The 27,031-nt window shown below is 42.0% G+C and overlaps 2 protein-coding genes across 7 annotated transcripts in view; one reads left to right on the top strand and one right to left on the bottom strand.

Moving 5' to 3' along the window:
- Window positions 1-178: 178 nt before the first annotated feature.
- THUMPD3 (THUMP domain containing 3) lies at window positions 179-10,633 on the top strand. Its single transcript, XM_019504683.1, has 9 exons — window positions 179-404; window positions 2,077-2,154; window positions 3,459-3,974; window positions 4,525-4,655; window positions 5,387-5,456; window positions 5,890-6,005; window positions 6,187-6,297; window positions 6,884-7,007; window positions 8,730-10,633. The coding sequence occupies exons 1-9, from the start codon at window positions 228-230 to the stop codon at window positions 8,859-8,861; spliced, it is 1,455 nt and encodes a 484-aa protein (XP_019360228.1). The 5' UTR covers window positions 179-227; the 3' UTR covers window positions 8,862-10,633.
- Window positions 7,904-27,031, bottom strand: part of LOC109288933 — a 21,725-nt gene continuing 2,597 nt past the window's right edge. For 2 of the 6 annotated variants that reach the window (XM_019504676.1, XM_019504682.1), the window contains exons 3-15: window positions 26,879-26,996; window positions 25,821-25,984; window positions 25,021-25,094; window positions 23,123-23,199; window positions 22,578-22,661; window positions 20,432-20,502; window positions 19,857-19,934; window positions 17,910-17,970; window positions 17,733-17,805; window positions 16,252-16,313; window positions 14,986-15,120; window positions 11,417-11,623; window positions 9,275-10,347 (exon numbers count right to left, since the gene is read on the bottom strand). In XM_019504676.1, coding sequence (XP_019360221.1) covers window positions 11,453-11,623; window positions 14,986-15,120; window positions 16,252-16,313; window positions 17,733-17,805; window positions 17,910-17,970; window positions 19,857-19,934; window positions 20,432-20,502; window positions 22,578-22,661; window positions 23,123-23,199; window positions 25,021-25,094; window positions 25,821-25,984; window positions 26,879-26,996 — 1,168 coding nt within the window. In that variant the 3' untranslated portion in view covers window positions 9,275-10,347; window positions 11,417-11,452. Of the gene's footprint in view, window positions 8,825-9,274; window positions 10,348-11,416; window positions 11,624-14,985; window positions 15,121-15,800; window positions 16,314-17,732; window positions 17,806-17,909; window positions 17,971-19,856; window positions 19,935-20,431; window positions 20,503-22,577; window positions 22,662-23,122; window positions 23,200-25,020; window positions 25,095-25,820; window positions 25,985-26,878; window positions 26,997-27,031 lie in introns of those variants that run through there. The other 4 variants (XM_019504681.1, XM_019504680.1, XM_019504677.1 and 1 more) reach the window with 4 other exon arrangements.

Below are 27,031 nucleotides of genomic sequence, written 5' to 3'. Positions count from 1 at the left end.
GCCCGGCCCCGGCCCCGGCCCCGGCCCCAGCCCCTCCCACGGGCTCTGCAGCCTTGGGGGGGGTGGGGGCGCTAGAGGGCGCTGTGGCACAACCCGCCCACTCCAAGCTCTGCGCGGTTGCCCCACCTTGGCACCCGGAAGTGCTTCCGCCGGAACCGGAAGTGGATGCAAAGGCGTCCGAGTCGGCGGTTGCTTCCCGGAAACGAGGTTCGGCGACTGCCGTTGCCATGTGCGAGGCGGAGGAGGCCGCGACGGCGGCCGCGGTCACCATCGGCGCCACCGTGCCCACGGGCTTCGAGCTGACGGCGGCCGCCGAGGTGGAGGAGAAGCTGGGCTCGCGCTGCAGCGTGCGCCGCGACCGCGGAAAGATCTACTTCACCGTCGCCGCCGAGGCCCTGGCGCAGGTGCACGGGGAGGAGGGAGGGGCCCCGCTGCGAGGGGCAGAGCCATCAGGCTGTCACCGTCGCGAGATCCCCGCCCCGGAGCAGCTCCGCGCCCGCCAGCGCGGCTGGGGCTGGTCTCCATGGAAATCCAGGCCCCGCGCTGCTCTCAGGGTCTCCATGGAAAGCGGCCGGGGCCGAATCCGGCTGAATCCACTATTTCGCCCAGCCCTGGCCTAGGCCTAGACCCACCAAGCAGGGACCTAACTGAACCTTGGTGGAGGCTCGTGGTGCAGAAGGACTTCAGTGTCACTCGTATCACCACGCTCCTCCCTCACTGCCACGGTGTGGCCGAGGGACAGTTGATGGTGAGGGAGGTTTTTGCCTTGCCATTCAGCCCCTGTGTGGGTGTGGGGGGAGCGTGAGATTAAAGACACTGCTGCACTGCAAGCTTCCACCATGGTTTAGATAGACCCTGAACTATAAGCCTTCCTTAAGGAAGAGACCACTGAGGACATAGCAGTTGATTCCTTGGGATAAATAAGCAGGAAAGGCGAGGGTCGTACATTCAGAACAAGTGCACCAAGTGGGGGGACACAGATCTGTTTGTTGACCCTGGCCAAGGTCGGCCACAAAAACACTATACACCTGGCTTAGAAAGGGAGGCCACTGGATAGGCAACAACTGATTGCCTGGGACAGCTAAAGACATAATAGGGATGGGAGCAATAGACAGAGGTTTAAAACCAGTGTGCCAAGGGGGGACACGGAGCAGAGCACGCTGGACTGTGCGACAGGAGACTGGGTGAGATGGACCCAGTCTGACCCAGGAAATGTCAGTTCTCATGTTCTTATGGCTGCATTTCCTGGCAAGCTGCAAGAGGCAGCCTGTTCAGACCCAGAGACCTGTGTATGTTACAATGCTGGGAGAGGCAAGACTTAGGGTAAGAACTTTTATTGGACCAGCTCCACAGTTGGGAGAGAGTTAGACCAGCTTTCCAATGCAGGACATTCTTCCTCAGGTCTGAGCAGTAAAAGCTGGTACAACATGCAGCACAGACCTAAGGAAAAGTGTCCAGCATTTCATGACTTACAGAGGTCTCTAGGTTTGAATAGGCTGGCTCTTAAATAGCAAACTATACAACTTCTAAGCATCTCTTTAAAGAAAAAAACAACCCACAAAACTATCCTGATTCTTTGTCTTCACTTGACCTTTTTACCTAAAAACAAAAGGCATTAGAAAATTGCAAATAACTGTAAGCCTCCCCATTATTGGCAAATTATTCTTGTTATAAATAACAATTTATGTTTTATATGCACATTTACATACAATTTTACGTATAAATATGTTTTGAACTATTTGTCTCTGCCACTGTTCAGGAGCTGAGTTCAGGTTGGTTTGGGTTTTTTTTTGGGGGGGGGGTGGTTTTATAACACTAGATGAAGTCAAAAGCAAAAGAAATTACTCTCCTTGTTCTACTTCAGTCTTGGTGACTACATGTGCTAAAGAGAAGCTAGGTGTGTACACACAAAAAGGAGTGAAAAAGAAACCAGAAGCTTATCTCTGTTAAAGCATTCAGAATTCAGTGAGGTATAGGTATCCAGCTATCTTAATTTGAAATGTAACTGAATGAAATTTTAATTACAGGTATTTACAAATACCAGGAACATGCCACTTTTGTTTCCATTTTTTTTAGGTTCATCAGTTAAGATCAGTGGATAACTTATTTGTTGTTGTGAAAGAGTTTACAGATTACCAGTTTAAAGAAACCAAGGTGAGCTAACTTTGTACCTGGATTTTCAGGCAGGTGTGATTTTTATTTTTTTTTAATTATTACTAGGCACAGAATTCCTGAAAGATTATGTGTGGAGTTTATTTTTTGTTTTGTTTTAATGTAAAATTAAACTTAGAAGTGTTCTGAGTCTTCTGGGCAGAATTATTTTTTTATTCCCCCCCCCCCGCACTTGCCAGATTTCTCTTAAACATTTGTTCAAATCAAAGGACAACAATACAGTGTAGCACATATGTGCAACAATGCAGTGTAGAACATATCAGTTGCACATGTTGCTTAGGAATATCTAGATGTGGAGAAAATGGGATGCTGCAGCTCGTATGGAGGTAACCAGAATATACTATGTCCTTAGTCTTTTAAATTAAGATGAACCATAAAATCTACCAAGATTAATTATTAAGTATTCTGGTGCTCCTGGGGCTCTTAGGCGAGATCCAGACATGCAGGCATGTGCAGTTTGTGGCACCGCAAACCACACATGTTGCATATTAAGCTGTGCATGGTACCTGCTAATTATTAGCACTGGGGCAAAATTTACTATCAGGATTTCCAGGTAGCAAAAAAAAAAAAAATCCCTGGAAAAAAAGGCAGCACAAAGCATGCCAAAGTGCTATCTGTGCCAGGAGAAACACAGAAATGGGAGAGCTGCAGTGCACAGCCCTGCTTGTGTTTTGCAATGGTACACACTGTCCCACTGCTCCATGTGATGCAGGGGTGACAGGCATCCCCCATGCTGAAGCACCCTGTGCCCCCGCCACCTGGGGAGTGGGCTGCCTGCTCCCATCTCAGTGTACTGTGGAGCCCCTGCCCTGAGACACCCTGCACCCTAGCCAGCCACTCCCTGGCTCATTGGGGCACAGCATGCCTCCAGGTAGGGGAGCAAACAGTCCAGGACTGCCTGCTCCCTCATCTCCATGTGCTACTCCGTAGCTGGCTGGGGTACAGGGTGCCTCAGTGTAGGGGGATGCCTGCTGGCTAACCCCTGGCAGAGGCAGCCTGTGCCCTAGCCAGCCCCCACTGCAGCACATGGAGTAGTGGAACAACTTTGTGCCACTACTATTTGTACTGCTGCAAATGCACACCCCTGCTCACCTGGATGCAGCCTTAGACTACAGTTCCATTCTCAGTTGTGATACCACATATGGCAGATAAGATATAAGTGTTTAAAATATGCACTAGGTTAAAAAAAAAAAAAAGTATATCTGGTTGGTGAGGTGATTTTAGCAAAGGGAAGGCTTACCATTAAAAGAATGCCAAAGAGAATGACTTTTTTGAATCTTTTAAAGGAAGAGTCTCTAAAGGATTTGGAAGACCTGGTTAAACAACTGCCTTGGACAGACCCTTTGAAAGTATGGAAGCTAAACACCAGCCTAAAGAAGAAAAAGACAAAACGTAAAAAACAGAACCCACAGGGTAGTGCAAGCAAAGAAAACTTGAGTGAGGGAGAAGGGGAGGAGAAAACAGATACAAAAGATGCTGATAAGAAGTCAGATGATCAGGCACAAAATGCTTTAGGTTTGGAATCTACTGGCGGACAGGAGACCCAGGCTATTATCTCGGTAGATAACGGCGAACAATCTGGTGCTAAAGATGAATTCCTCACTACTGCTGGAAGTGGAAATGGAGCTGGTGACTGCAACAAGGAATCTGAAAATGAAGCCCCAGTGCTGAAGTTCCGCGTTACATGCAATAGAGCTGGTGACAAACATAATTTTACATCAAATGATGCAGCAAGAGACTTTGGCGGAGCAGTGCAAGAACATTTCCAGTGGAAGGCTGACATGACCAACTTTGATGTGGAGGTATTACACACCAGAGACTTCAGAAATACCCACTTACATGTAGTTACTTGCTTAGCTTAAATGGAGGTGCTGCTGTATGTTGTGGCATTAATGCATCTTGGTTTAATCCAATGTGTTTTATATCTGTGTGAGATTGTTCGACCACAGACCATACCACTAACTGAAAAGCAGGTCTGTGGTCGAACAATTTGTCTCGTGAATCTTTTGGTGTCCAGCTCAGTATTGTTAAGGACAGTTTTCAGTGCTGTCTGTAGTTTTCTCTGTAGTTCAGGGAACCAGAACTAGAGGTATGTATTGCCAGTCTGATGTCCTAGGACTATGATGATTTACCCGTCTCTGTTTCCTTTTCCTACCTATAAACTTAGGACAGCACAGAGAGAATGTGTAGCTTAATGTTTAGGACACTTTGGAAAATAGGGGTGTAGAAAACACACCATGTCTGAGGAAAAAATTAGACTCAGTTCCTGAAATGTTACTTACTGCAAAACTTTTTTTCCTAAGAACATGTAGGGCTTCATGAATGCATTCCATTGTTCAAAATTCATTCCAGGTCCTCTTGAACATTCATAATAATGAAGTGGTTGTGGGCATTGCATTAACTGAAGAAAGTCTTCACAGAAGAAATATTACACATTTTGGACCCACAACTCTTCGATCTACTCTTGCCTATGGGATGCTCAGGTCAGTACAGGTAGTTATAGATTATTTCTAAATTCCCATGTAATATTCTGGAAACTAAATCCAGTTAGCCCCGATATATGCGCATACTTCTTGTTTGGGGGGGCTGTTTTCTTGGTCATTTTTTCCTGATTAGGCTTTTTTCTTAACTTTAAATAAAGAGCTCAAATATCACAAATATTTTGTAGTTACTGATAGTCACAATGATGGGTTTGATGGTTTCTTAACCATAAGGCCAGGCAAGTATATGTTTTGCATTGACCATAACAATTTTCAAACATTTTTATGCCATCCATCAAAATATTTTAATATTTCCCCATCAGTGGGTGCTTCTACATGAAATGCTATGTCGTTGTAGCAAAGCACTACAACAGCTGTGGCGTCATGGATTGTGCCTGCCGATGCTATGTCACCATAGTGATGCACTCCCTTCCTATAGTGTGTTGCTATGGTGAAGTAGCAACTAAAAATAACTGTGCTGGTGGCACAGTGCAGTAATGGCTGTTACTGTGCTGTCATTTAGTACTTCCTTTACATGACGGCATAGAAACAGTGGCACCGTAGGGGCACGTGCCCACTGTGTATAAAACCTGAACATTGTTTACAAATGGTTGCTAAAGTCTGCTCTTGTAGGAATGGTAGAATTTGAATAATTTAAATAGTAGTTTAGTTTAACTTCTCTGTAGAAACTGCTGTTAAGACTTTTCATGAATATTTCTTCCTTCTCTGTTTAGACTCTGTGATGCTCAGCCAAGTGATATAATAGTTGATCCAATGTGTGGAACAGGTGCAATACCAATAGAGGTAATTGTTCCTTTGTTTTTAATTTTTGGGTTTTTAGCTTAAAAGAAAGCCTAGCTAGGCTGTAGCCTCCCCTAAGAGCAAGTCTCACCAAATCCTGCATACTTCACAGCAGTAGATTACATGCAGACTTTTTCACTAGTATTCTGCAGTTCCAATAGCCAAATATCAAAGAAAGATATTTCAATTTAATTACAAATATACTTTTCCTAAATGGTTGCACCTTCTTCATGCAAGACATAGGTGGAAGTAGCTAAATGTCAGAGTCTTGTCAGCCCCCTGAAGAGCTCTGATCTCTGAAATAAATATACAATAGGAAGTTTTAAGCTGTTGAAGTATATTTGTAATTGTTTTGTGTTGTTTTCTGATGTGCAGGTAGCTTTCCAAACTTTTTTCTTAATCTACCAATTCAAGTTTAACAGACTTTTGTTTTCAGGGAGCTACTGAGTGGCCTAACTGTTTCCATATTGCTGGTGATAACAACCCACAGGCTATGAAGAGAATAGCAAGTAACATCTGCTCTCTACTAAAGAAAAATCAGAATCAGGAAAGGTAGGAAAAGTATAAGAGGGATGGTCACAACTCTTTGTATCAGGAAATCTATTTTTCAGAAATGTGCTTTATTTGGTTTTCCATATTTTCCTATTACATTATGATGCCAAGGGCATTTGAGTTGGAAAAAACCATTTGAAATAATAGATCACACTTGAAATGAATACCTTTGCACTTGCAGTAGTACTTCCTGGGGTGTATCCCTTGATACCGTCCAGTGGGATATTTGCAATCTCCCTTTGAGGACTGGATCTGTGGATGTTATTGTAACAGACATGCCATTTGGAAAGAGGTGAGAATCATAATTTCTCTTATGTTTATTTTGGGGGGGGGGGGGTATTTAAGCTGCTATATTTGAACAACTGTTGTTATTGCTGCTAAAGTTTAAGATCTGTTAGAATTTCTAGAATCTTTAACTTTGTCATAATTCTCAGTACTTGTGTATCTTTGAAGCACATACAATCTTGCAGATTCACTCTTGACTGAATGATGAAGTAAAATGATTTGTTATACATTTTCAAACTACTCAGTTCAGCAGTTTTGAGCTACACGTTGTAAAAGGGCTTTCAGTTTTCTTTGGTTCTTTGATATATTTTGAATCAAAAAAGTGTTTGAGGGTTTCATAGGATGCTCTGATTCATTATACTAAACAGTAAAAACCATTATTTCCTTAATGTGTAGGGTTTTATGACATTAAGATTCACCTCCGTGTCTTGCCTTTACAAGTCCAGTAGAGCCAAACTGATACATGAGATGTGTAGGTGGAAACAAGTAGTAAAAATGATCTTGAACAAGTTAATTCATGCTAACTGAAAATGAACTAATTTCAACTGTACTTCATAGGCACATTTACTATATCGATCCAAATTTTATTCCAGAATAGGGTCTAAGAAGAAAAACTGGGATCTCTATCCAGCCTGCCTTAAGGAAATGAGTCGGATCTGCAGGCCTGGGACAGGCAGAGCCGTACTACTTACTCAGGACAAGAAGTGCTTTGCTAAGGTACACCATTGCATTCATTTAGACATTAATCATGATTTTGATGGTCATAAAACATATCCAAAGATGCAGAAAAATCAAGTTATCTAGACCTAGAACACCATTGAAAATAAGCCAGTACTTGAATTAAAAATGTTCCACCTAAAAACATGCTATGGTTTTTTTTCCCCACAGTAGAGGCTCAGATCATTTTCTGAGACATGGGCTTTTTGCTATCCAAATAAATTTCAGAAATGAATTAGACTTAAGTTTATCCATGTAACTTAATAAAACTATAGCCAATATACAGAATTTCCTGCTTTGATTGTTTACCACCCATCTAGAGATTCTGATGCCTCATGGGTCAAATCTGAATTTTTAGTAGAGCCTTAGAAAAATCCACCTGACACACTTAATTCGACTCTCTTGTATCAAACGTGTATGCACATGCCAACATTAAAAGCAAAAAGATTAATTGAAACATATTGAAACAACGTTAGAAAAAACTGTCCGTGTCTACATTGTAAGCTCACCATCATTGGAGATAGGGCCTTAAAGCATGCTGCACTAGTTTGGTAGGCCACCTGAACCAGAAGCAGTGCAACTGCCACCACTTAGCACAGAAGGCTTGGTAAGTAGCTCTACTGAATGATTAGCATGTCCCTAAGCTAAATAAGGGCAGCTACACGGCTTCTGGTTCAAGAGGCAGCCCAGAGCAATGCAGTACAGTGCAGTGTGCTCTGCTGGGGATGGTGAGTTTATCATATATACATAGTATCCTTCAGAGAGAGGGGGGGAAAACCTTTCCAGTTCCCAAATTTCAGTCCCAGATGCACACATTCAGCTCATTACTCCTCCCCCCCCAAAAAACTAAGGAAAATAACTGTTTTGCTCCATGTTCTGAATGTCCCTAACACTAAGGTGAGCAGATGTAGGAAGCAAAGTGAATAGCTGTAATGGAATACATGGTGTGTGATGTTCAACTTCGAATGGCCTAGAAGAGCACTTTTAAGTACAGTTAATTTGTGCACTAAAAGGACCCCTGAAATTAAGGCAGATCAATATGGCTTTAAAATTGCAATACATGTTAAATAATAAATTACATCTAGGTTGCAGAGTCAAACACAAAGTTAGGAAATACCAGAATTGCTTATGCCACCTTAATTCAGTTTCCTTGAGTAGATGCTTTAAGGGAATCTAATCAAACATCACATAGGAAGTCCATCAAAGCCTGAAACAGGTCTCTGAAGTCCGAATGTAATGTGTAAAAAATGAGACTATGCTTTGTGTTCTTGCAACCTTCTGCCTACTTCACTGCCCATCTTATACAGAGAACGAGCCAGGGATCTCAGTAAAACAGAGCACAATCATGTCATCAAAAACTAGCAGAATAAGTACATGTAAAAGGCAACCTTAACATTCTCTGACATTTCAATTCCTGTCCCAAAACATGGAAGTGTTGGAGCTTTTCAAAGAAAGGCGTGGGGAAAATTTGGAAAATTTAACATTGGTAAAACTATCAAGTTCACTTAACCTCACTCTTTGAAAAGGCTGAAGGGCTTTCACGGAGACTTTAAAAACTAGGATTTGAGGCAGAGAGAAAATTGTATGGAAAGTTTTAGCCTTTAATAGTCACTTTGGTTATTGAATAAAAGGCTTATAATAGACCATGTTAAGCAACCTTAATCATAAGTTTCAGAACCAGCTCCACCAATAGTAATTGTCTTCTCTTTTTTTTGCACATAGGCCTTGTCAGAAATGGGATGCTTATGGCAAAAGGGTCCGACAGTCTGGGTGAACGTAGGGGGACTTCATGCTGCAGTGTATCTTCTGAAACGTACCTCAGAGGAAGTGGGAGAGAACAGATCACGCTGGTAAATGCAAGTGGTGGAGAACATGATAAACATGATCCTCTCCTCTAAATTTCTTGGAAAGCTACTTAGGTAAAGCAAGTGCCAGGTCTACCAATTCTTAGGAACATTGAAGAGAGCACTGAAAAAAATGCATATATAGATTCCGTTTAATGAATACTGATCCAGGGATCAACTTGGAAAGTGGCAGTTCTACTCTGTGCTCTGGAACCTTCTCAATTTTGAAGCCAAATAAGGGAAAAAAAGAAAAGGAAAGAAAGAAAGAGTGCAAAATCTACAAGTGGAATTAGCAACATTTCCATGTGCCTGAGTCTTTGTTACTACATTTGTTTTTCAGTTAAATGGGAATATCTGATGTTCACAACTGAAAACGTTATTGAAGCATTTTGAGAGGTAGCAGGCTGGCCTTTATTTCCCGCCTCCCCCCACCAAATTTGCAGAAATTGTACGAAGATCATAAAATTGATGTACAAGACTGCTGATGACAGTTGTCTTTAGTTTGAGGGGTTGGGTGATGATATAATTTAACGGAAGGCTTTTTTTCTCCCTCCCTGCCGAGAGAGAACTCTCCTTTTTGTTCTTAGTTCATACTTTTGCCAAAATATAAGCGTAACAAAGCAGTCCATGCTTTGATAAAGAACTGGCATCTGTTTTTCAGTACAGAGATCCTGCTGCTTATGTTTTTACCTGCTACCTCAACTAACTGTTAATTCAGCAAACACTTCCTTTATATTTATGTACTATTACTTCGGTTGGGTGGTGAAGTGTACAATCTGCCTTAACAGAATGTGTCTAGTGATAACTGAATACAAATAATTCTACAGAAATACTGTAGCACTAATATACTGCTGTATGTTTCCTATGTCTAGCATGAGCAGATTAAGATGGTTGTAATACAGTTAAGTTGAACTAGATTCCTGTTGAAATGGTGACACAGCTTACAGCTATGTGGTAAGAGCAGAATAAATACAGACTGTCATGATTCTTGTTCCTTTTGTAAACTAAGCATATTAAGAAACTACTTACATTATTTTATTAGAGGTGAAAATTCAAGTTAATTGGACAGTGCATAAGTTTACATCACTTTTCCCCTCTTAAATACTCGTTTTTACTTCTAAAAGCATTTAAGTTCTAGATGTTTCCAATAAGAGTTGAGTTCCTTAGAAATTTTCCCTCTTGACTGCATTCATTCTCTGTTTCTACTGTAGTGAGGTTTCCATGCAACTTTTAATATCTACAGTACAAGTCTCTTCACATAGAAAGAGAAGTACCAGCAGTGTTACCATTGTAATAAAGGTATTGGAGACATTTTGTCCCCCATGTGGCCACACTGAGCTATAATGCCCAGCAACAGTTCTTGCATGAAATGAGTGATTTGTTTTTCAAACATTCTCTACTGCACTGAACTCTATTACATCCAGATTCATAATGTAATATTAGGATCTTAAAATAGATTACCTTGGATTTGAGTTCTGGTTACTTGTTACCATTGTCTATAATAAAGAACAAGCTTAATAGCTTAAAAAACAAAAAAGTCTCATGCATTTAAAATGTTTATCACAGTTTCCTTAAGATTAAAATAAATTTCATAAGCTACCAGTCATCTCGAATAAAGATCTGTTTTTGAAAACTCCAGCTAACTACATGCATATTTCATAACTTAAATGATTATAAAAAGCATTTACTAGTGAAAGTTAGGCAACTTCAAAATAAGCAAGCAGTAACTAAAATTGCGAAGTGAAACTGCATTGTTGAGATGGGAATACATGTCTGATCCAAGATACACTAAGAAATACAGTTTCACATGCATCGTGGAAAAATAATTCAAAATAGGTTTGAAAATATGCAAAAAGATGGTAATAATGTGCATTGTTGGATGCAATTGTTGTTCTTGCACAAACCCATTCTCTAATTAAAGAAGCTAATTTAAAGGCTTTTCTTTTGACAGGTAAGACTCAGGGTATTGTAAGAAATGACTAAAGACACAAATAACTGTTCGCTGTTTTTCATGACAGTCAGCCTGTTTGTTCATGCAGGCTCTAGAAATCCACAAGTTTGGGTACATTTAGGTATCTGAAGTAAATACTGTTCTACTTCCTTGCACTTTCCTTTTGATTTTTTTTCTTCAGTGACATAACACTGTTTGTAAAAGAGCATCAAGCAAGTCTACCTCTGACTGATTTCAGAAACAGGCAGTTTTGACTATGCTCATACATGTATTAGAGTAGATGTGCCTGACAGCCTTCTGCAGTGACACTTCCAGAGTATACTCACTGCCCAAGAGACACTTACTTCATTCTTTTTCATTTGTTGAGATTTTTTTGGATAAAAGAATTACATGGAAACCAATAAAGTGTGTGTAGCAGTCACTTCACCACATGCTGGATATATATATGGCACTATTAAGACACAGTAGGAAATGTGCTTCTCTGACATTTCATCATGTAATTTATCATAATCATGGAAAAATTAGAGACCTAATTTAATATATTACCATCTCCCACAAGGTTTGGGGAGGGGGGTCTGGGGATTTGGGTTTTTATTTCTCCAGCATGTACTCACTGGCATCCCTCCATTTCTGGCAGAAACGTGTGTTAGTCAGTTTTTTGAGCATGCATAGAGCCCTATACTCAGGGAATGTGGAAGCAATTTGCGTTTCAGTTCAATCCGTTGAATTGTGTTTGCCAAAGCTGCTTTCCGAAAAACTTGCCACTGCACCACCCGCTGTAGCTGTTCCTTTAGCTTGGCCTCACTGGGGTAGGAATGTTCCTGTGGAAAAGAATCATGACCAAGTCTAAATCTGAGGCATAAAAAACTTTGTGCACTGATACACTTACAAAAGTGTGTCAGAGGTAAGCCAATATGAATTCGTTACATTTAACAACAACAACAAAGCAACAATACTGGCTATGACTGTATGGTTGCTTTGCAGAGGCAAAGTCTACAGGCAGAGTGCTTACACATATTCCCTAACACTTTTCAGTCTATATGTTGACTTCTAACGGCCATAATACTTATTTACCTAAGCTGTTCAGTCAGGGAACAGAAATAATGCCAGCATGGTCCAATGTTTACTAAAAGTAATCCAACAGCAAAACTTAGAAACCTGAATTTCACCTAAGCAAAATTCAGATAAGTGTAACAACAACAACAAACGTGGATTAAAGGGACTGTGCAAATATTAAGGCACAAGCCTAGAACTCAGAACTGTTCTGTCTGCCTGTGTTTCTGGGAGCTGTATGAGAGGACTGGATCAAGAAGGGCTGCAACATTAGCCAGCTCTCCCGCTTGCTATAGGTTGATCAGAGAACTGTAATGCAGGAAAGCACGCATGCATGCTACAGCCCTACATGTGGGGTAGTTTTACTGGTCTGCTGCAACACTTGCATAACAGCACCCCTGAAAGAGGGACTTCAGCCCCCGCAGCTAAGAATGACTGGTTTAAGTATTCTACTGTAACACCAGGCTTAGCCTCTGAATTTTTTTTTCCTGGAGCAGTATAAAGGAAAAAACAAACTGAATAAACTTTTTATAGTAAAAAAACCCTTACTGAAGTTTTTGACTATGTCCAGGAAGCAGAATAGAAAGTCAAAATCCCATTCTTAACTCAAAGGCTGGTACAAACAGCTGTCCAAGCAACAGTTTTATTTCACTAAAGCAGGTAAAACAATCCCCAATTATGAAATTGCTTGTATGAGTCATGACAGATAGCATCCTTCAGGTCACCATGAGCTGCCTGCTGCAAATAGGCACCTTTCTACAGTGCCACCATCTGTCTGATGCCACCAAAATGCTCTGAAAACAGGGAAGCTCCCAGGCTCTGAGTTGGCCCACAGCAACTACCTGTTCTCACAAGCTCAAGTTTACCTGGAAACTATCATGAGCTCAGTGTTTTTTTCTGAATCTGACTTCAGAATGAGGCTCTCCACGTGCAAGCAGGGAAACTTGTACTTGGTTACTGTATTGTTGATGTTAATAAAAAAGACAGCTAACTCCAGACTATCATTTCACCGTATTTGCACAAGGCTAGGCAAAGATACAGTGATTCTTCCATCTTCCCATAACTGAAACCAGCCTTTGTGGGAGATTTACTTAAAGAAAAAGTGAACCCCTACCCAACTGAAGTTTTTGCAGTCAGTGTGATTCTATTTCACTGTACTCCATCTTTTCAACATTAATTATATAGGGCAGAAATCATACAGAGCTCATTTTGCCTGCTCATTCCAACAAGACCATCTCCTTTCCTGCTGCTGAAGCCATGCTGATAACCATCACATGCCTACCACTCAATACTTTGGAGGTGAGCCCTTCTGATGAGTTTCTAAGAGGCACAGACATGAACGCTGCGTGCCACCAGAGGCTGGGGAGGACATGGCAACCACCTGCAGGCGGCGGTGGCAGGGGCATGGCAGCAGCAAGCAGGGAGCTCCTACAGGTGGCTACAGTGGTGTTGGTGGCAGGGGGTGGAAAGCACAGACTGGTGGTCGGCAACCACCTGCAGATGCTGCTGGCAGCGGTCAGTGGCGATCAGGGACCTCCCACAGACACCACCAGCGATGTCGGGGGCAAAGCAGAGATAGCAACCGCCCACAGGCCAGTGGCGCTTTCCACAGGGGGTGCACCACCAATCTTAGGGGGTGTACATGCACCCACATGCACCCCCTATGCATCGCCAATGGGCAAAGAATTCAATTCTCAGGAGAAAGGGCTCTACAGTGACTTTAAACCACTTTTACAGTCACTTGAAGCTGAGCCACTCTGTTCAGGCTAGCTGCTGTGGGACCAAGGACTGTGAAGGCCCTAAAAGCCGCAGACTGGAACTGGCACATACAACGCTTCTCATCAGCAGATTTCAAAGCACTTCACACAAGAGGCCTGTATTGTTATCTCCATTTTTCCAATGGGGAAACCGAGGCACAGACTAGGGATGCCTGTCCAACATTCCATCCAACAGGACCTTCTTCCACCCTTTCACCTGGCACAAAGGGGCCAGTGATGAGTTTAGTGAGGGCCTCAGAACCTCACCTTAAGTGCCCCTCTAAATTAGAGGGAAACCTGTGTATGCAGCAGAATTAGAGGCTCTAATTCTGCTGCATACACAGGTTTCCCTCGCTTTATGCTGTACATGCGTTTCAGGAAAACTCCGTATAACTCAAATTCACATAAAGGGAAACTTAGTATATATAAGATATTAAATAGGGATATGTTCCCACAGTGGTGAGAGGGAGGAGCTGGGGCTAGAGCAGGCACTGCACAGCTGGGACGGGGCACAGGATGGGAAACATGGCTCCCACTGCTACGTGCACCCCAGGAGGGCATGGGGGCGTGTGCCCCTGGATCTGCGTGCAGAACAAGGGCAGGCTGCCGCTGCAGGCTGGGGCTGGCAGCAACACTGGGCTCTTCCTGGGGGGCGGGGTTGGGCCGCACTGCACTTGGGGCAGGTGGCAGCGATGCTGGGAGAGCGAATTTTGCGGTGGCTGCAGTCCCCCACCCAATACCACCACCCCGTACCCCAAGCGCAACACGGCCCAGCTTCCTGCTGAGAAGAGCCTGGTGCCACCACTGGCCCCAGTCCACAGCAGCATCCTGCATGCACATCTGGGGGCCCATGCCCCCTGGGGAGAGCCTGACACAGCCCCCCAGTCCACATAGCAACAAGAGCCGCAGCCCCCGTCCCATGCCCCGCACCCACTGACAGTTCCCTCTGCTTTGCTCCCTGCTGCAGCTGCCTCAGTAGTGGCCTATAGCTGCTGAACTGTGCCACGCCCCTACCCCTTCCCCTACACACTTAACTCGCATATAAGGAATTTTGGGTGTAAAAAGGGTCATCGCATAAGAGCAAATTCGTATACACAGAACCCAGATAAAGTGATGGAAACCTGTAGTAGTGTTGCCAGGTTGCTCTGTTGTTATGCTGATTCATGTGCTAGCAAATCAAGTAATCATTACTGTGCTTTAAATTATGGCTTTCCTCTCTCACAGATTTACCAGTTTTTCAAAAGCATACTTCTAGTTGTCCTGGCTAGTATTAAAACCATGGACAACTGTGCATTCTGTATAAGGTACAGATATGCAAAGCTACAGTAATTAAGCAAAGATGCAGCTATAAAAAGAAACAAACATACACTCACCTCTTTGCGCAGCCTCTCCAGAAGGTCTTTTGAAGCATGATGCAGGAAAAACTTTTTTGAAATCTTAAGGCACTCAGCTCCATTGCTGACCACACACAAATTTGGCTGATCCTCAAAGAGAAAGTCCAAGAGCCCCTTACACGCAGAAAAATAAAACCAAGCAAAAAGTATTAAAACCTAATACTGAGTTTCTAAGGAATTCTAGCAGCCATGGTCTTTACACGTTGACCTTGTAAATTCCCCTGCCACTGCTGTACCTTACCCACTTAATGGTTGTCTACACTGTTCTCTTATTTGTAACAATATTTGTCTTACATTGCAGTAAAAGCTTAGAGGCCTTGGGCAATGTGGAGCTTAATAAAATATACCAGGAGAAATTCTGGGCCCTGGGAAGTCAATGGAAGCTTTGCCACGGAGCTGATCTGGTGAGAAGTCACATCACCTCTGCAGTGGGGTGCTGAGGATTGTCACACAGAAGTATATTTCACCAGAATGCACTGGAGAATCTGGTACCAGCTTAACACAGTAAGTTTAAGAGACAAAAACCAGAGCTCAAACAGGCCATCAAATGTACAGTGCAAGATTGCTCTCCAGGAGAGTTTTAGTAGCATCTGGTTAAGCTCAGCTTTAAATGTCTTAACAGGGCTGACTTGAATAAGAACATAACTGAAATGATCACATCCACATGTTTGGAGAAGCAATTAAAGGAAAGCATTTTTTGCCACTACTTTTTATATACCACCATGTAGCTATAATGTTGGACTTCTCTAAGAACCAGTTCAATTAGAGACACACAATTACGTACTGTTCACTTTACACATTTTAAATATGTTTGGTTGCTTGGGTAGGGAACAAAGTTGTAACCACAGTCTTTTGACTTAGAGGCTAGAAATAAACATCACAGAATGGAGCAATTCAGCTGAGAAAGTAGGTCTGGGGCAGCATAGAACCCCGGGTGTTCCCCCGCACAGCACGAGTCTGAGGCAATGGGGATCACCAGCTGTTTTTCTCCCCAGCCAGCCCTGCAGGGTCAGCAGAGCAGGGAAGCACTTTTCTCCACTGACCCAGCCCCATAGAGTGGGACTGGAGCAGCTGGGAAAGCCAGAATTTCCCCCACCCAGCTAACTGATAAATCAGAATGACAGATTTCTTTAAATACACAAAACTCTTAAATATTGCAACCCACGACTGTGCCACATGCATTTTTTGAATGGCACTGAAGGTACTAGCCATCTTTCTGGGCAGCTTTCCACATGAAATACTCACAAATACAGATCCTTGCAGCAAGGTGTCTACAGCAATGATCATAGGAGTCATCATGCTGCTTCCTGACAATGATTTGCAAACTGGGTAAAAGAAAAAGAAAGGAGAGAGAAAACCATTAACTTAATGTTCATTAGGATCTGATACAATACGCATTTTGCATTATCATTTTGGGTCTCTAAAATATGTACTGCTTCTTAATTTCCTTATTATAAATACATGTTATTAGCTGGATCTTTGGCTAAACCAGCCTCTCACTGAGCACCCTTCCACCTCTCTGAATCCATGGCTCAAATTGGTCCCTATAACCTGGCTGCCTTGTGACAGCCACAGAGTTTATTAATTCTTATGACATTTGCTAATTGCCTGGGATACCAAGGAGAAACAGGTCCCAATCTGCCTCCCAGAGCAAATCAAGATAACACCACAACTGAAATACCAACATTCTGAGTGCATGGGGGTTCTTTGGAACTGTAATAGTCATAATGGGAAAACTTAGAGAAAAATCTTCAACCTAAAGAGGGGCCAAGACTTGTGTCTAGCAGGACTGGAAGAAGAAAGTGAAAGTTGACTGGACAAACCTGGTGAAGCACTTCAAGAATTTCACTTTAAAAGTGGAACTTCTATAAATCAGGTTCCCTAAATGCATCTACCTTCTCACTAGGAGGGTGGTGAAGCACTGAAACAGGTTACCTAGAGAGGTGGTGGAATCTCCATTCTTGGTTTTTAATGCCTGGCTCCAACAAGGCCCTGATCTAGTTGGGGATGGTCCTGCTTTGAGCAGGGGGTTGGACTAGAATGATCTCTTGTGGTACCTTCCAACCCTCATTTTCTCTGAATTTATGATTCTACCTCTGCCTTGTGTCTAAATTCCACTTTGAGGTCTAGAGGTGCAAAAGTAGCTTAGGCCATGTCCACACAGAAACACTGTAATGGTTCACTAGAGATGACAGGGTTGTAATAGGACAAGGCTTAAGGTATCTTGTTATCATTCCTGTGGCTTGAGTTCAAGCCCTGTCCTGGATTTGTGCTGAAGGTTGCTTCCAGCTTATCCAGTTATATGTGGGTACCCACTGGGTCAGGCTGGGGAATCAAAGGCAGCTGGATGTGATGCTGGCCCCATCACTCCTTTGTGTTTTGATACTAACAGATATTGACAGGCTTTAACCATTATGGGCTGCTAATCATAGTGCAGCCCTAAGAATTTGGGTTTATTCTGCTATAGATTAAGAAGTCCAAGCATCCAGATTTCATGCATTTATATCAGTATAAATGTTCATATAGCAGACTAGTTTATTCCATTTATCAAAGGGGAAGAAAATAGTGCAGTATAAGTCACTGTTACATAAATATAAATGCATCCCTGATAGTGGTAACACTAGCATAACTACTTCAAGGGGAAAAAATATCCCACCACCAATAATAACTTCAATGGCTTATCTAATGATCTAACTGAGAATCCTTAGGATGTATTCCATACTCACTGCCAGCTCCTGCTTGCATTACTCCGGTGGTGGGGAGGTCATCTTTAAAAACCTTCAGGACAGAACAACTTCCCTTTAAGGGCATTAAATGTTATTTAAAACAGGTATCATTCTGCAGTGACTCTCCAGACCTCCCCATCCCATGCCAGCTCTGAAAAAAAAAAAAAAAAAACTTACTGCTTTGACAATGTAAATCCATTTGGTCGCATTACTGTTTCTCAGAACAACTGATCCTCTTCTACAAAAAGAACAGGTGGAAATTAGCAGCTATAGAAAGAGGATGAGATTCGAGAGGTTTCAGAACTCAAATGAACAAAGGATATTTCCTAGAGGTACTACTGTAATCACTGCTGAGAGGATCCTTGCCACATGTGACATTATGTTTTAAAAAAAACTCTTTATTTGTGTTGTTGCACTGGAAAGAATATTAAAATCTTATTACTTGTTTTGTTTCCTTTGGGCATTTCACTCTGACCCACAAAGCTAATTTAGTCCGATTAAAATCCATTGCATTGCTCACGTCTTCAGCACAACAGTGACACTGTTGTGTTTGAGTCCTTTAAGTCGGTTTGACTGATTTCTGTGCTGGCTTCTTTCACAAAAACATTTCTGTTAGCAAAAGGTCAAATATGACTGGTCCTATTCAGCCAAAATAATATATATAATAATAACGAACTGCAATGGGGCAAGGCCTGAGTAAAACCAGAGGGTTTGTTCCAAAGCCTGAAGAAGCCAAGGGGAATTTTTCCACTGACTTAATGAATTTTAGATGAGACCTTGGCTAGACACAGATATTCAAAAAGCCTGACCCTGAACTGATTCAGTCTTTGCAGGTTAGTCTAACCTAGCTAGGCTGAACCGATTTCTAACCATACAGTCAATCCCTCTGGACTGAGGAAATTCAAGCACATGCCTGCAGTGGCTCAGGCTGGAAGCCCGGGGGTGCTAGAGCAGCCCTCCCTGCCCTTGCAGAGCTGAGCTGAGGGGGGGCATGGCCAGACCCCAGCAGGGCTCCAATTAGGGAGGGATGTAAATCCCCAGCCTGCCTGCAGTCCCAGGCTTTTCTGCTCACTGCTCAAGGGGCAGGAGTGTTGCCAGCCTGCAGCCCCAGGCTAGCACTCTGAGGCAAAGGGATGTGTGCACTGCATGCATCTGTTAATGATACAGAGTTTTTCACTCTCCCTCCCTGCTTCTGTATATTGTCTGCATTTCAGTAAACTGACAGGCAAGCAAGCTGGGGTTGCAGGAGCAGTGATAACAGTGATTATCACCCTTATCTCAGTGTTTATCACCCCATTAAGACTGTTGATTCTACCTGTTGATTCAGCAGGGACCCAGGTCTGTTAGCTAATACACAGACACCTCAGCAAGGCAGAGGGGAGGGGGGAGATTTCTGCTTGGCAAGGAGTGGTGAGGGGCAGAGGGGGAGCAAAAAGCTCTTAAACAGCGTTTCCACACATTTTTTCTTTCTCAGCTAAGAATGCCATCAAGAGGCTTGGTCTGAGCGGCCAAGTTTTCAGCATGAGACATCTGACGAACAAGTGTGTCAGTGTCTGGACGCTCATTAAGTGCTATGAACAGAGCCAGCTGACTCGTCTTGCTATGTGATAATTGCAAATCCCTTGACTTGCCTAACTGCGTATCACAGATATCAGGTTTGATCACAGTTTCATTGAACTCATTGGAACTATTCTCACCGTCTTCAGGGAGCATTTGATCAAGGCCTTTGTCTACTGTGGAGAGAAAACATTAACATTCTAAGTAAACTTTAATTTTGCCAAATGGTTTTAGCATGCACCCACCTGTACATCCACCTTTCGACAGTGAACCTGCAGTCACATTTGCATAAGAAGACCCTGCAGCCAGGGAGATCTCAGTTCTGCACAGGAATCTGCCCAGGGAGATCTAGATGCGGGATGAATGCAGGCCTCAGGGGCAGGGAATTTCTGTGGTCCCAATTCTGACAATACCTGCTTCTAGGCATGGTGCTTATTACTATGGAGTGAGCCCACTGTAGTTACCGTTCATTTTGAAAACATAAACAATCTTAATAGGAAACGTTTTATAACCATGTGAATTACTCGAAGTAATGCTGATGCTCTACTCTGAATGAAGTTTCCTCACCTGTAGTGGCAGACAATGTATTTGCCAGGGTTGCCTTCCAAAAGATGGACCGGCCAACCTTCAAAACACTGAAGGCTTCTAAGCAAATCAAAGAGAAGCCATAAAGATGAGCACAGCTGCAGAAGTATAATGACATCAGTACTGTTAGCATTCCACAATACACCTGTTCATTGTATGGAGAGCTCAGCAACACGATAGCTTAAAAATTCTCAGATCCTCAAAACCTGGGTAATCCCATGTAATAAAAGCCTCACGACATTTACTAAATGGCAAATGGTTCATCGTTAATAATTACTAACAGCAGTATTACTTATATGATGCCTTTCGTATAAAGATCTTGGAGCCTGGACAAATAAGACTAAGTCCTCCTGAGAGACATCATTATTATTATGTCTACCTGTACATGGCAAAAATAACATACAAAGCTATTAAGTGACTTGCAAAAGGAAATGATGGGAAGAGAAAAGCAGCAGGTCTAAAAGACAATAGTGCTTTTCTGAAATTCCCCCAATTAACAGCACAGATCATTCACCATGGAATATTCGATAAATCGAAATGAAGTTCTTGCACCATACCTCAGAAACAGCAGCTGCTCAGGGTCCCCAAGCACCTTTCTTGCATCAGACAGGAAAATTCTAATGAAGTCCTTCATTAAAAGATTCAAGGTGTTTTTAAATGTTTTAAAACAAGAAACTCTCTCACTTTACCTAAACGCATTGCCTTTCTTATCTTAAAATGCTCCCTCTAAGCTGTTGATAAAAATGGTAAGTAGCAATCATGTTATCTGAAGAACAGATCTAGGCCCAGCCACAAGAGTTTAAGCAATATTTCCTTTGCAGAGGGTTTCCTCTCCTTTCATGATATTTCTGCCCCCCAAAGCAAAGAGAACATACTGCAGTGACTCCTTGTAAAACATTCTACTGTGTAAGTGTTGAGCGCATCTCAAAAATATTAATGATTGAACTTTATAGCCTCTCCTGCAAGATAGAGAAGGTTTGCTGTCCCAAAACTGAAGCACAGACATTACATGTGGGTTTTCAAAGAACTGTAAAAGTGAGACACCCACCTTCTATTGCAATGTCATGGTATTTAGGTACCTGGCTCCCTTGGAATCTTTTGAAAATCCCATTTTACATGATTTACCGAGTGTAATAGTAAGGTTGCAGAAAAGTTAGGGAAAGAACAAGATTTCCTGATTTGAACTTCACTACAATAATAACCATTACCCATCCTGATATGTTTACAAGAAAGTGACCAACTCGAGGGTTACCACTATTTATACCTATGCCCAACCACACTTCAGAAGTACTTCGAAGCTGAGTGACCTTAGCACAAAGTCCATCACACCCACACGCCTTTTAACCTGCCCTCTGTTAAATTATTTTGGATCTTTCTCCTGTTTTGTCTTCCCCCTGTTTTTTAGGCTTTAGTCTCTGCATTCCAGTCCTTCTTGAAAGCTGATATTTTCCACAAGGCTTTCAACAATGATCAAAGGATAAAGTGCCAAATGGGACACTTGCAAAAGTGAAGTTATTGCAATGCAAATCCAAACATGGCCCCTGTTCCTGCTTTAACAGATATATCCAGACTGAAGAGTGTATGGGTTTGTTTCATGGCAAGTGCCTGTTTTTCATTTCAAATATACAGTGCTGTGTTAATTGGTATTCTATACCCATGCAACAAATAGCACTCTGCTTATTCACAAGCATCAAGGCCCACTTTTTTAGAGGTATGTCTATGTATATGCATAGCCAGTGCCTGCACACTCATTATGACTTATGCACAAACGCAAGGATGTTTTCCTCAAAATTTAAGACAGATATTTTAGTTTACCACAGGCTGTTTTCATGTGTGGCAACTGATGCCATACACACATGACTTGCAAGTACTTGATTAAAAAAAATACTGTGTCAAATTCATCCTTAATCCGGTCGCTGATTTTACATCAGAGATTAATTTGGCCCACTGTATCTTAAAGCCCCAACATCACTGGTGGATAGCAAAGCCAGAGCTGGGAACATTTTCAAAGACAGAGGGGAGAAGGTTATGGTTGCTTATTTATCTGAACAATCAAAGTCTCTGGGGCCTTCAACACTCGGTGACTTGCATGGAATTCCTGAGTTTCTGGGTTGCAGTGAGGCTAGGAATGCCACAAAAATAACATTCATTACAATTTTTGGGAATGGCTACATCCCTTCCCAGCCAAATCCCAGAAGTACAACAATCTCTAAGAATGGCAGAAAGAAACGTAATGTAAACATCTTCTGCCTTCAAAACTTAAGCGCCTGAAATTTGAACCAAACACCTGTGGAATTCATGCTCCATCCAGGTTCTATCATTGTTGCACTGCATATGGCTTGCCAATCATAAATTATGTTGTACTGACTGAAATAGTGTCATCTTACGCACTGGACACACCCAATGCACATCACTAATTCAAAGGACCCAATTATGTGACAGAAAGCATCAGTTAGTGTTTTCTCCACTGGTATCCAAGGCAGTTGTATAGCAGATGCACATGCATACGCAGATGGACCACAATTTCAAAGCATAGGCCTTGAAAGCAATATTAGTGGTGGTAACTTCTTCTGCACATAAAGCCATCTTTAATATGCCTCTGAATGCAGAAGGCCCCTCAACTGAACAAGAATGAGTGGATGCAAACAGGTGCAATATTTGGTTCAATGTGCTTCCACGTGTTTGATTTTAAGAAATGCTTACCTCTTGGTCAATGCAGAGAAACTCAGCTGGTTCCTGAATAATAACAGTTCCCTGCCAGGGGTCACCATTTATAATCTCTTGATCCTGAAAATCAAGATAGAGATGAAAAAGGTTGAAAGTTAAGATGTTTAAATTTTTTCTCTCTGCCTTTTGCATATAATTAACCAAATAAAAATATACTTGTTAATTTTAAAAAATCAGTATGTTTTATCCCACAGTACAAGAATCACTGCACAGCTGAAATAAAGCTATCAGTGGGACACAAAGTAATACTCAACTGGCACATAAAATGCTGCGTTATAGCGCCAAGGAGTAAAATATTGGCCAAGGACATTTGGAAAACCCCCAGCTCTTAAGAAAAGTATGTGGCCCTTTCAATATGCACAAGTACACAGGATCCCAGTGTTATGTCTCATGAGTACAGCATATACAGTAAGTTACATGAAACTCAATTTATCTGCTTCAGAACAACCAGAGTGTGTGTCCTCCCTGTCTGGAGTTGATGCTTTCTAAAACCAGATGCACTGTTTTGTTCTGAAACTCACCCCAAATGCATCCCCTTGACTAAAGAACCAGGCAGGCTTTAAGTGGCCAGTGTCATGGTTCTTCCTGATAACTGTTGCTGCAAAATAAAACATCATCTCAAATTAGCTGTTACCTAATGAAACAAACAGGGACATCTTAGGCAAACAAGTCACAAACTCTGGGCATTTTTCTAAAAGCTGTTTGAAAATAAGGTGTTAGGGTCTTTAAGTTTGAAAGATACACATATCTTTACCCGAACTGCTACAAGCTTTAACATGAGACTCTCAAGGCAGTCAAATCTAAAACGCATGTTTTGAAAAAAAACAAAATGCAGGTGTGGTGTGTGGAGTTGGACAGTATCACAGATTGTGTGAACATACCATCACAGTTTGCTTTTGAACTTTATAAAATGGCACAGACTGACTCATCTAAACAACACAAAAGGTCTGGAACATTTCCTCATAGAGTATGCTGGTGTTAAAACCTTAAGGAAGAATTACTTATGTAACACAGGCACATCCTGGAAACCAACAAATATGCAGTTGACGAGACTCTTAAGTGAGTGGCAACATATTTCAGATAGCCCAAGAGATTTCCAAGGAAACACAAGTGTAAATACTGCCCTGCTGACTTGAGGAGAGGTTCAGTTCTAACTCACTGAATTACAATTATTTTTTTAAAGAATATGCAGGACACACAGCTCGAATATGCAGGACACACAGCTCTTTCACTGTTACTAGCTGTAGGCAAATTATCATGAGCAAACACAGAATGCATATTCCCCAACCACAGATGCCTAAGTAATGGTACAAGAAGAACATTTAAAATGTGACAGCTTGATATTCCAGTCCTTCCTTCTATCAGCATGTGTGCATAAATTTGAGTGCACAAAATTTCTCACAGATTTACTGAACATTATCTTCTTTGTAATCCGGGGGCAGAAGAGGGGGATAGGTTTCAATGACAAATTACCCAAAGAATCTTGTCTGCCTAGATGCCACATTGCAAATCACATGGCAAAGCTTTCTTTTCATAGAGACAGATCTTGCAGGAGGCAGAACACCATGGTGTTCAGCACCTCACAGGATCCCAGCCAACGCAATCTGGTTGGGAACTCAAGAGAACACAAGGGTGAGTTTTTTGAGAAATGGAGAATAAAGCAGATTTAAACCAAGGGACCTGTTGTAAATTCTAAAGGATCCCACTGCAAGTGAGGTTTCAATCTTCTCTCTACCACAGCTGGAACTCCTGGAAGAGTTAATGCTTTGTAATCATTATATAATCCTTAGTTTTTTCCACCAATAAAAATTCTGCTGCCCCATCTGTTTTTGAAAAAGGCAAAGAAACTTGATATTGTTCCTGATCAAAGGAGTCTCTCTGTCAGCACAGCAAAGCTGGAATGAAGGAAACATCCCTTCCCTTAAGTAACACTGCTACCTCTACTTGCATAACTCCTTTAAAGTCCATTTTAAAATGCTGTAGGGTGTCAAAGGTGTCAAAAATGAGTTGGACCACAGGGCTTCGCTACACAGCTGCCGTCTTGGATCGGTACTGTCGTTCTTCACCATCCTGTTAATACATGCTGATCTGTGACTGAAAACCTGAAATTCTTGGGGAGGAGAAGGAAGCATTAACCACCTACATGCCAGCCCTGCTAGCAGATCAGAGAGCTGAGAAAAGCAGCCCCATAGGTCAGTCAGAGGTGATATGTCCCTACTAGACAGAAGCCCTGCAGACCAGATGACCAACATCTACAGGCTGGATCCAACTTGAAGGCCAAATGTCTGACACTCCCCCTGCTACAAAACAGCACTCTTATAGAGAGAGAAGGGGGGAAACACTGCACACCCGTCCCATAAATAAGATGAACCTTAATTTAATTTGCTTCCCTGGAGCAAAGCAATAAATACACACTTACCAGATCCCGAGAGACAGATATAGAAGGAATGTGGAGCATAGCCCTGTTGGATCATTACTTGGCAGGATTCGTATCTGGAAAGGACAGATCCCATGAACATAAGTAACTGTTCACCAATTTTGTGCCAGTCCCAAACTGTTCTTAATATCTCAGGCCTTCAAAGCCTTAAATTCATTGCCTTTGGGCTTGTCTTTTGCATAGAGCAGCACAGTGGAACAGAGAACTGGACTTCAACTCAGGTCTGGATTTAATCCTCAGCTCCACTACTAACCTGCATAGTAGTCTCAGACAAATTACTCTGCTTATGCCTCAGTTTCTTCACATGTAAACTGGAGATAATGATACTGACCTCAGTGATAAGCTGCAAAATCGGATACAGATTTGGATCCTAATCCACACACATTCAACGTTCAGGAGCAGGGGTAAGATGGTTGAAATCTAGATTCCACCCCATTGCTGCTGGCTTTACAGCAAAACTATAGTGAATAGCTGTGTTCAGTGCAACAGGCTCTAAGTTGAAAGTGGCAGTGCAAGTGTTTCTCTCTAGCACAGAAAAAGTGTAGTCTCTATGCAAAACCATCAACCATGGTAAAAACCAGTTTTGGGATGCTTTTCTCTTTTCCCAGCAGCAACTCTAAGGTATTCATTATCCAACACAAACCAGTTTAGAGGTCAGTTCCTCCCTACAATTACTCAGATGACTGCTGTCCTAGATAACTACCTTTTTGCCTCAGTCAAACTGACCCTGACTTTACCGAGCTGATGTCTCGCACCAAAGAGTTAAACTCAGTCATCATTACCTGGAGTACCATGCAACTTTTGCTACTTCCTTCTGAATCCTGGTGGAGTAATTTCCAAATGCCTTTACAGGTTGCAAGGTAATTAGCATGTAGCTAATGTCTTTCTCACTTCGTTCCTGTGGGCACTGATGAAGAATGCAGATGGCACGCTGAGAAATCCTGGCCTTCAAGACGGGAAAGACAGTTAATGTACAGAAACCAGAAAGGTTCCCCTCTGCATAGATGCTATTTAGGTGTCAACAAACCAGTATATTGCAGTCAGGCCCGTGTCACTGAACAAAACGTTGTGGTTATAGTTAATTATAACAAAAACAGCAGCTAGTTTCTATGCTGAATTTTTCATCAGTAGATCTCAAATCTCTTTACAAAGCAGGAGGTATCATTAATCCAATTTAGTAATTTGGGAAAATGAGACAAAGAGCTGGGGCTTGATTTGGTCTATGTTTTCCCAGCAGCTCAGTGGCAAGCCCGGTATAGAATATCTTAACCCCTGTGTCCAGTCCTTCCACAGTGAAGTGATACACTAGACATATTTCATCTCCTTAGGAGACAGTTATCTTTTTACAGTTATTTTCAAAATAGGGTGGTAAGCAGTAAAGGCTAGCCATACTGGTTATAATATATATATGGTTTGTTCAAGTGCCAGACTGTGGTGGATTTATTAATTTTATTGTTAATTACCTTTTTATGATATACTTTGCATTTAAGTCAATCTAATGCACCACCTTATATAGATTTAATTCATTCTACAGAACTCAAACAATTGAGTTTAAGGAAAAACTTCAGGGAATACAGTGATCTGTATCTCCCATTCACTACCATGTGAACTGCATACATAGGTGGAGGGAAAAAAAAGACAAAATTTAGAGAATCCTAGGAGCTGCAACTTTGACAGCTTCCTTAAAGCCTGAAAGATCTATGCTTAGGTTCAAGCGTTCCATTCAAATTCAAGGGAAATTTTTGTCTCTATATAAACCAGTTGATTAGGTTGGTCTCACTAAAATTATGCATGTGGGAGGATTTGGTCCAAGAAGTGGTGAGTCTGCCATTCTCATTACCTGTTTCTTAGCCCTGAATAATGTCACATCAAAAAGAATCTCTTCCTGAGACTGTTCCATGTGGCTTGAGCTGGGCTGCCATCTCCTTACTCTCTCAATACCATAACTGAGGTTGGCCCTAACAAAAAAAAAAAAAAAAAAAAAAAAAAAAAA

Source organism: Gavialis gangeticus, unplaced genomic scaffold, assembly GCF_001723915.1.
Source record: "Gavialis gangeticus isolate Ggan-Ray unplaced genomic scaffold, GavGan_comp1, whole genome shotgun sequence".
NCBI classification, from domain to species: Eukaryota; Metazoa; Chordata; order Crocodylia; family Gavialidae; genus Gavialis; species Gavialis gangeticus.
This window is presented reverse-complemented; position numbering and strand designations above follow the sequence as displayed.

Bases quoted from the DNA above. Each gene is read 5' to 3' on its own strand.
- THUMPD3 (XM_019504683.1), top strand. From the start codon at position 228: ATGTGCGAGGCGGAGGAGGCCGCGACGGCGGCCGCGGTCACCATCGGC. The intron at 405-2,076 runs GTGCACGGGGAG...CATTTTTTTTAG, and splicing joins CCGCCGAGGCCCTGGCGCAG to GTTCATCAGTTAAGATCAGT. The intron at 2,155-3,458 runs GTGAGCTAACTT...AATCTTTTAAAG, and splicing joins ACCAGTTTAAAGAAACCAAG to GAAGAGTCTCTAAAGGATTT.